We start from the raw sequence: 10701 nt of genomic DNA, 5'->3' as shown, positions 1-10701 counted from the left end.
TTCCAATATGTGACAGGCATCTTGAGTATCGTAGTGATAACTAAGTCCCTAACTCAAAAGAAGGACGAGCAAGCACCTCTTGATTACTATGAAGAATCTAGAATGCTTCAATCAGAGTCAGATGTTGAAGCAATTATCTTGGTCATTGTGAAAAAGGTTGGGTGACAAAACTTTGAAGGGGATATGGTTGTCAAAATAAGTTTTGACATTTGAAGATGTTGTTCAGCTACTAAAGGAAATTTGTATGACAGACAAGGAGAACCTTATGATAAGTTACACTAGTGATGATGATAGTAATGAATGCTTACCTCTTGTCAACATCATAATATCTTGGTTAACCAAGGAGAAAATCAGTGTATCTTTATATTCTAGTGAATATTAATACACTACTATATGTTAAAGAAGTGCAATATGGGACAATATGTCATGAAATTTGTCTCTAACATTTTTACTAAGTCATTAGATGCAGTACACTTCGAAAAAGGGTTCTGCATTTGTGAGAATCAACAGCAACCAATCTTAGGGGGTTGTGCCAAAAGATAAAAATTGTTTCTCTCTTCTAAGACCACTTTGGCACGAAAATTAAGACGGATTATTTTGTTATCTCAAGTGTGGTATAACTGGGTTATCGTTACAAGCAAGAAAAACAAACATCTTGTTGTACTCTACTATCGTATTACAGATATCTCTCTTCATCTCAACATGAATCAAAATTCTAATGATTCGTCTAGTATGAGTGCACCTGTCAACAAAATTAAGGTTCCCAAGGATGTTGCGGATATGTTGGAGTCTTGGTTAAATAAGGTCAAGGAAGCAAGATATGTTAGGAACAACATGATCATTGTTGAAGCGTCTAGTAGAACAGTCGGCCCTAAGAAGATAATGATCTCAAATATGGATCTTGAGAAGATAAGAAGGATAGAGGTTGCAGCCACGGAGCTAATAGAATCAAGTGGCTCAAGTGATTATGAGTCATATGAGGACAACTTAAATTGGCTTTTTATCTAAGGAGCTGAAGTTTGGAGATTTCTTCCTGAAGATTTCATGGGTGTCATCTTTGATGTTTTTGCCCTTGTATCTAGACAATTTTTGGATTTTTAAAGGCTTTATATCCTCTTTGAGTTTGTGTACAATAAAACAAATCTATTGTTTATGCATATCTGGATGTTGTTCTAGTTGTTCTTCTCATGTTTGGTTCTGTATGTGCTAACATACTAACCTATGCATAAATGACTTCCAGGTGTTATTTGAAGTATTAATCCTTTGCCAAATTATGGGGAAAATGGGGGGTACTATTGGTGTTACTGAGGTAACATAGGTATTTGTGTAGTACTAACCATATGGGTAAGTGCTAATGTGGTGCTCATATGTTGCAACATCATGCAGGACATCTGGGGATGTCAACTTTTGTGTTAGTAGATTTTTGCATATTCTGCTATTAGCTACTAACTATTTGTCTTATGTGTGACTAAGTATGTGAACGGTTGCATGTTGATAATTGTTAGTTAATAGGATTGTATGTTACTAACTATGAGTTGATTCAGTATCAGGCATGACTAAGTTGTGAATGATTGCATGTCTGTTTGATTGATTCTATGGCATTATTTTGTGTGGCATTTATGATGAATGCTATGATTTTCCACTGCTGAGCTTATCTTTGATATTTGAAAAATTGCTGATAATTGTATGCTCTAAAGTCTGTCACTTGTTCTAGTCTGAATAAGTGTTATATCTTGAAGAGTTATTTTGCCATAATTTGCAAAATGTGGGATTGTTTTTCCTTTTGAATTCACTTCATTTTACAAAACAACGACATGAAAGAATGTTCAAGATTAATCTAGCTTGCTTAAGTTGTATGGAGGTGCAGAAGGGACACATGCTTGACGCGATGTCACAGCATGTTGGTACTACATCTGGGCCTTGAACAATAGGTTATTACTATTGTGTTTTAGAAGATTTTATGGTCAAAGATTATATCAAATTTTATTTCTAATCAGTTTAGCAATATGATTAGGTGATTTTTTTTAACAGCTAAACGAAGATTGATTCAGATTTAAATGAAGATTTAAATTTGAATTTAAATTGAAACAAACCATATCTTGTTGGAGAGATTTATAGAACATATAATATCCAATACATTCTGCATTAATTATGGACGAAATTAAAGCTAATATCCAAGGAAGAAAGCTCAAAATTATTATGCTATATAAGGAGCTCAACCCTACATTGGAAAGCAAACATCCACATTGAAGATTTTAGAGTGTTAGGATTTACAAGAGTCCTTGTTATTTTATGTACACTACATTATATTTCACTAACTTGGCATAATTATAGGTTTGTCTAGTTGAGTTGTAAATTCAATATTATTATGTACACCTCTATGTTTCAGTAACTTAGCATAGAAGGTTTGTCTAATTAAGTTATAATATTTTACATTGGTAATTGAGCGAATCACCAATCACTGGGATTTAGTGATGGAGCGAAAGTGAGAGAGGTTCTCATATTTAGGCGGAGTCCTAAATAGAAAGTCATTGGATAGTGTTAGAAAGATACATTGAACAACATAGGATTTGTTGTTGCTTGTTAGACAATTGTATTAAGCTATTAATAGTGAATTTTTTTCTTTGGTTGGAAGTCAACCTGTCAGACGTGGGTGTTATTTGCATCGAACTGGGTTATCAATTCTTGTGTTCTTTATTGTTTGCTGCTTCATCATCTTGTATTGTTTAATGTGTCAAGATTCTAGTTTATCTTATCAAACTTGTTGTCTATGACATCGTGTTCGACATCTATCTCCTAAGGTACAAAAATTCATGCTCCATTAGTCTATTTTAGTGAATATTTATGGTTAATAGTCTTGAAAAACATTTTATTTTTTAGGATTTGAAAATTAGTGATGGTGTAGGTATTGTTAACAGAAGATATCATCAAACATAGATTTAAATGCCCTCGGTATTATTACTTGGATATCAATACCCTAAAAAAATGAATCGAAATAAGTTTTAGGGAGTATAAAGAGGAACAACTAAGAGAATGGTTTCCAAATTTTTCCAAATTGTGATGGAAGGTTGTTCAAACAAATAAATGTTTATACTAAAAGTTAGAGTAAAACAATGGATCCAACTTGAATTTTTTTTAAATAGGGATAGACCAAATTTGAAAAACTTATAAGGGAGAGGAATTATTGAATTTTTTTCAAAACCCTATCTTCACAAATTAACTTGTTTGAGCAAATCCAAAATTAGATTTGAAAATTTTAGAGGGAAAATAATAAAGAAAAAAATGATTTAATTTTTCAAATCCCTTATTTAAAAGAGTTACCTATTAGAGCAAATGCAAAAGCTAAGCTGATCCTAATTAATATAAAACTCCACTGTTGCATGTTGCAAGTTGAGTAAAAAAACGAAACCAGTCCGAAGCAATAACCACAGCAACCGATACAGAAATTGTACTAGTATAAAGTTAAAAATGGAAGAGATTACCAGATATTTGGAAATACAAGATACTATGGAATACAAATAAACGGGAGCCCTCAGATACCAATGTAAAACGAAGAGGGTGGATGTATGAAATAGGATGTTGGGGTGAAATATTCAAAATCGAATGGACTTGCAGCCTTGTCATATAATTGAAACCTTAATTATTAATTGATTTGCAATGGTTATATTTGACACAGTTGGAAAAATGAGATAGACACATAGTATTTCAAATAATGACACTTGTTGCAAAGTCAAGAATGGGCAAAGAAATATTTTACATACATAGAATTTTTTTTATATTGTAGATATATAACCTTCACCGACTTGTTAAGGTAGTTCTATCTACAGTTCTACTTGTACATCTGGAGTTTTTTACTATACAATAGAAAAATAAATATTTGTCCAAACAAACAAGTTGGGTAAAGCCTAGTGAAAAGGTAAATTTGTTTCTCAGCATTAATATTGCTCGTTTATTGGAGAAAATTACCCCATTTCTTGAATGTGGAGTTTAAGAGTGAACCTCTAGGTCAGTAAGCTCTAATCTACAATAGTTGTCTTGACATGAACCAAATTAGATCATCTTTAACTTCATGGTGCAACCTGCATAATGTAAAGCTAGCCAATGCAACCCATCTGGTAGCTCTCAATCTAATATTGCGCTATAAGTAGAAGTAACTTGCACTTTAACAAAAATAGCCACTTATCTCTACATTCAAACAACACCAACTTTTAGATCATGCAAGGATGTACATAGATAGATAAGAAAGCACAACCTTCTATACTCATGAAGAATATCCTTCAATTATTCTAAAAATAAACTTGCAAATTGTCTCAAACGAAAATATGCTAGTTATATTAAAATAAAATTATTTCAACAACCATAGCCTACTCTCCACACCTACTTGGACATGAGGAATATCCACGCCAGCTAAACTGCCCCAACACAAAAATTGTATCTGTACTGTAATATTCACTAAAGACCAAAGAACTATACAGAGCGAAGGGAAAATATTAAACAGAATTACTTCAAAGTTTATTCTGAGAAACTGCCTTGCATAGTTCATCTTCACAGAAGAGAACCCTATTAGATGGCATCAGGTAACGAGAAGAGAAGCCTGGTTCTCTGAAAAGAACAGCTGTAACCTGTCGCATCTCAACTTTCACGCGAGAAGGTGGTCGGGGCCCATGACGAGGTGCTTTAGGTGTATTTGGGCTTGGACACATCATCCCATCGCGCTTGCTGGAAAAATTGATCGCATTATAAAGACATGCATTAAAATAGCAGGAAGAGATCTTTGGTTAGGAACAAATACCGCAAAAAAGGCCAATGCTGAGAAGGACGAGGAGTCATTATATTTAACATCTCTTGCCGAGAGCGATCTGGGGTGGTATAATTGAAGTGAAAGTGCCTTGCAAAAATGACCTAACAACAACACTTGAAAAAGTTAGCCATTACACTTGTAAAAGTCAGACATTTCGGTGGCATATGCACAGTAAGAAGTCATAGAACTTACTGCTTTTCTAACTCTTTGTGAAACATGGAAAACAGGTCTCAGTTGATCATGGTGCAGGTGGCATAGTATTTTAACCTCAAATTTATGAAAGGAAATGGGGTCAACACAGTCATATATAGTTCAAACAGATAAGGAGATATTCAGAAAGACATGACTATAGAAAAACAATTGAATAAAGTAAAATGAAAGTATAAGAAATAGTTTGAAAATCTTCTTGCTTGAAATTGTGAACAACTCACAAATGTTCAACAAGTTTCATTAAATCCATATGATGCTTCAGACTGTAACTAATTACAACTAGCAAATCAAAACAAACAAAAAACACGACCAAATTTCAGTCATATGGTGATACAAAACAGATAACTGCATGGAGGTCCATTCTTCTGTCTTAAGCAATCTCAATTAGTTATCTAGAGGCATCTGTGCAACTTTAAAAACACCACTGGAGTAATAATATCATACAACCAACAACCTTTTGTGTGCTTTATCACAATACTAATACACACCTCTACATTTAAACAAGTCAGAACAAATCACTGAAACATACATATGCAAAAACAATAAATAAATAAAAACAGCTGAAGATGAAATTTAGCCCTGAATCATAAGCAATAGTAAAATAGAGAGCTGAAAAAAGTGAAACGAGAGAAGATAAACACCTGAGGTAACACTGAGAATTTTCTTGACCTAATATATATACTAAATTAATAGGAACACAAACACCTTCAAAGTCAAAGCAACCACATATCAACATGCAATAATGATGAACATTAACATTAAAAAAAGAGAAAAGGCATCAATGATCACAATCCTCTAAGGTTGAAAATTAAATACAAAAATTGTCAAGTGCAGGTGATCTCAAAATGTTTGAAAACGGTCCACAGCTGCAATATGTGGCAGGAACAATAAGATTTTAGATATCTATGTTGCAGCCGCAATACAGCATAGCATTGTTCACCGCAATATTCCACAATATCAATGATCACAACACAACAATCAATTTTAAACCCAAATCTCAACCTTTAAATCAAACATTTATCATGATAAACCAAATACCAAATAAAAACAGGTTTAAGTATTACAACTTATTATATAGTAACATCATTAAGAGTAGTTAAATGAACAATAACCATACCAACAACTCAGTGGGGAGAGACTCAAGCCTGGATTCCGACTGCCACTCTTCAATTCTGGGAGTTTTTGGTGTCCCGACCAAACCACTCTTAACAAAATTCACAGGGGAGAGCATCACAGGACTTTCATCAAACACCTTGCCCTCAAGAACATCCCTCTTCTCCAAATTCAAATCGGGATCTCGTTTTTTTCCAATATCACTGCAAACCCTACCAACAACCGATCCAAAACATAAAGCTTTGTTACCCCGAAGCTGAGCCAAAGTTCCGGGTTTCAAATACTTTCCCCCAGTGCACCTCGATTTTCTCCTCCCTTTCTCAACCTTCCAATTTCTCTCTTTCTGCGTCGATTTGCCCATTGTTAAGCTTTGATTTGAATCAAAGACTTCAATTCAACCTAAAAACAAACAAGAAGCATAATCAAAAACAGAAAATTAATTATGAAACAAAATTGACAGAAAAGGAGAAAACTCACATGAGGATAAATTGGAGATTGAAAATTAATCTCAAACCCTGAAAGGAAGGATTTGAGATTAAGAAGCACGAAACAGAGGAAAAAGAGGGAAAGAGGGTTTTAGAGAGAAAAGTAGTGAAAGAGGAGGCTACTACTTACTAGGGTTTGTGTTTTCGCTATATTTGAATTTTGCTTATTAAACAAAAGTTCCCGCCAAAAGTTTCGTAAACATTTTGGTGCACTGTATATGGTTCCTCACTTGACAGGACATGATCCAGGTGGTGTGACGTGGCGGTTTTTAATTGGTATGTTTTGGCATCATAGGCAATGTGGGTCCCGCAAGTTATTGATTGATGAGATTACTGCGCCTTGTGGCACGGCGTTAATTTCTAGTGGTTTATAATTATCTGTTTCTGTTCCGTTTTTCTAATTATTTTATTATTTTATATTTATATATTGTGAGGTGGATATGAAAGGGGAAATGTAGGGGAATGACGAACTTGTCCTCACGTGATCGCAGTACTGTGTGTTAAGTGGTGACGCTGAGAAGTCAGAACTGGCTTTTTAGTAATTTAAATGAAATATTTTTATTGGTTCATCATTCACACGTGAGGATACGGCGCGCTATGTTAAATCATGATCATCTACCTGGAACTACTCGGGACCTGGATCCCCTGCAGTCAGGGGAATCCTGCTGTCAACCATTTGATCAAATTTTAAGATCAACAAATAAATAAATAAATATAATATTTTAAAATTTTAATTCAATGGTTAGGATTTGCCTGCATTTCCCAACTATTTCAATTCAATGTTAGGGTTTGTCTGCGTTTCCGAACTATTTCATTCCTTTTTAAGTATTTTTTATAAAAAAATTATTAATTTTTAATTGTCACTTGCAAAATTTAAAATAATATTAATTATTATTTTTTGCCAAAATTAATCCTAAATAATTATTATAGAGGGGGAAAAGATAAAAATAAAATAATAAATAATTAAGAATATTATAGTTAAAAAAAGAATTACTATTTAAAAAGTAATATTAATGATTAGCTTTTTTGATATAGATAAAAAATCACAAAATAATATTAAAAAATAATGAGAGTACTCTAGCTGTAAATTTCTACAAGTAAGATACGAGAAATGTTATTATTAAACTTTATATTTGTAAAACAATTTTAAAAAGAAATGGCTTTTTAACAAATAAAAAAATTGTATATACTTCAATTTAGAAAAAACAATTATCTTAATGATCATCCAATCATGAGATTCAACTTTTCATTTTTAATTATCCTGTTTATCGTATTTATTATAATTTTTGTTTTGAATTAATTTATAGGTCAACAAATATGAATTTTTTACTACAGTCTAAATTTAGTAAAAGGTATTGATACTTATAGCTATTTTTTAGAAAAGAAATCAATATTCTAATATATTCCCTCTGTTCTTTTGTAACTGTCGTTTTTGAGTAAAAGTTTTGTTTCTTTTTATTTGTCTTTTAAATGTTGATGTATCAAAATTATCCCTAATTATTTATTAAAGAGAGAGAAAAAGTCAAATGAGTTAACAAATAATCAAGGGTATTATAGGTAAAAAGATAATCATTACTTTAAAAGTAGTAAAAATTATTAGCTTTATTGGTATGCGGAAAAAATTAAAAAGAGACAATTAAAAATGAACCGAGGGAGTATATAACTTTATTGAATTTCCTATGACCTGTAATATGTTGTCCTTAAAGCTTTACATCTTGTATCTTTAATACTTAATATATTATTTGTAATCTATATCAAATCAAAGAAAACATGCGAGACAATATTATAAAACAAATCATACAACACCTAACAGCTTAAGAGAAATCAAATGTTATACATGCTCTTAACACTATATGACTCGGATATAATCAGTTTGTCACTAAGGCACCACGCAACATTCGTCAAACATCAATAGGAAAAATAACCGGTCACCAAGACATCACACATAAATGTATATGTTATGTCATGATGATGATAAAATATAAACATGTCACACGGACAACCCATCGCACAAGCAATATGTCACATTCGCAACCTGTCACACATGCAAAATATACATATTAAATGAATTATATTTTCCATAAACTCTCATTAAATCACATCATTTTAAAATTCATTTCACATATTCATTCATATTCAATGTAATTAATTTTAATCTTTTTAATAGACTTTTAACCGATGCGATCCATATTATTCACATTGTCACTACACAAATCACAAATAATACAAAGTTTTATCCACATCACATTAGTACAATCCATCTAATTCACATCGCGACCACGCACGATGATAACAAATCACAAACAACACGATACTTCATCCATATCACATCAGCACACTCAAAAATACAATATATAAAACTATTATTTCTATTTTTAAATTATCAAATAACTATATTTGAATTATCTTTTATCTTTAAAACAATTACGCATTATATCATTTTATTTTTCAATACCTCGCTATTGATTTTGTTATAATCAGTATGGGGAAGTGTCATTACCTTAAACGATTTTCTTCCAACTCCATTTAAGGATCACTAGGGGTGTACGTGGGTTGGGTTGGACTGGGTTTGGCTTAACCCGTTCAAACTTCAATGGGTTGGGTCCTTCGTCTAACCCCCAATTTCATTGTCAAACCCGACCCGTTTATTAATGGGTTGGGTTGGATTCGCGCGTGTTTCATATAAAAAATATATTTTTTATGATTTTTTTTGTCGGTTCTAAAAAAATGTAACACAACTCAATACAATTATACTCATTTATAACACTCAAATTCAATGAAACACGTCATATAATATCTATTAAAATTCATCTACACGACATAACACTTTGTAGTAGTATAAAATTCAACAAGACACGTTATTTCCATAAAATACATAAGTTGGAAACGATACAAAAAAAAACAAGAACAACATTTAATCTTAGAATTACGTAAACTCATTGGTCAAGTAGTATTATTGGTGGAGAATAAATTTTTTTTGGAAAAATTATAATTATTAGTGAGATATTAATTTTATATTTTTATTTAAAATAATAATAAATTACTAAAGTCACATCAATGAGTTAGGTCAATGGATCCGCGGGTTGCAAAACTCAAATCCGAAACCCGAACCAAAACTATACGGGTTATTATGGGTTGGGTTGGGTCAGCGAGTTCGTCGGTCGACCCGCACCCATGAACACCCCCTAAGGATCACCTCGAGCAAGATCATATATTTATCATGCTTTCACATATTAATTTGAGTCCACACGCAAGATTTTTGCTCTCTTTATTCCTTGTCCTCCAATCATTTTGTTTTCAATCTTTTATGAATAAATAATAAAAATTACAAAATTAAAATACACTAATAAATACCAATTTCGAAATTAAATCAAATAAAATTACCCAACAATATTGAAATAAGTTCATACAAGATCAAATTAACATATTACCCAACAATATTGAAATAAATTCATCATAACACAACATAACCTAAAGGAGTTTAGCTACTCATAATTCAAATTACAATATCACAATTGATAGATGAAAATAGCATATTAATTCCCTTGAAGTAATTACCTCAAATGACTTCAAATGCCATAAAAATCTCCTTTGAAACTCTCTAAATCGTGATTTGCTCTCCAATTTTCGTAATCCTTATCAAAGTGCAAAAATGAATGCGACTTAATATGTCTATCGAAATTGCTAACTGCAAGTGCACAGTCGTATCGCGTAGCTTTAAAAAGATATTGAACCCAAAGGACCAAAAATCAAACTATCTATATCTAAAGTTACTATGTAAAGCTAAGGCTAATGATTGTTTTCTTTTTTAGATTAGATTAAGGGAAACGGGAAATAAAACTTAACTGAAAATAATAATATAATAAAAATATTCAATAAAGAAGCATTGGTATGTAAATTACATTATTCTTCGAGGATTAGATAAACAATTAACATTAAAATAAGGTAAATCACTTTTCAGTAGAAAATATCAAATTAAAAGACTTTGTCTCACACTCTCGTGTTATTGGCTCGGGCTATTCTCTTAAGCCAAAATGTTTTGCTCTCGCTCACCCACCTGAATTAAAAATAATTTTTGGAAATTGGTAAATC

The 10701-nt window shown here is 31.9% G+C and overlaps 1 protein-coding gene across 1 annotated transcript; it reads right to left on the bottom strand.

The window, feature by feature from the left end:
- Nucleotides 1-4145: 4145 nt before the first annotated feature.
- Nucleotides 4146-6818, bottom strand: LOC127074718 (F-box protein At4g35930). Its single transcript, XM_051016058.1, has 5 exons — nucleotides 6602-6818; nucleotides 6129-6523; nucleotides 4994-5068; nucleotides 4793-4902; nucleotides 4146-4719 (listed from the first exon to the last, which is right to left on the bottom strand). Exons 2-5 carry the CDS (start codon nucleotides 6483-6485, stop codon nucleotides 4506-4508), a joined length of 756 nt encoding a protein of 251 aa, XP_050872015.1. The 5' UTR covers nucleotides 6486-6523; nucleotides 6602-6818; the 3' UTR covers nucleotides 4146-4505.
- Between the last annotated feature and the right edge of the window lie 3883 nt (nucleotides 6819-10701).

Source organism: Lathyrus oleraceus, chromosome 4 (assembly GCF_024323335.1).
Source record: "Lathyrus oleraceus cultivar Zhongwan6 chromosome 4, CAAS_Psat_ZW6_1.0, whole genome shotgun sequence".
NCBI classification, from domain to species: domain Eukaryota; kingdom Viridiplantae; phylum Streptophyta; class Magnoliopsida; order Fabales; family Fabaceae; genus Lathyrus; species Lathyrus oleraceus.
Note: the sequence above shows the minus strand (reverse complement) of the source record. Positions and strands in the feature narration are given on the sequence as shown.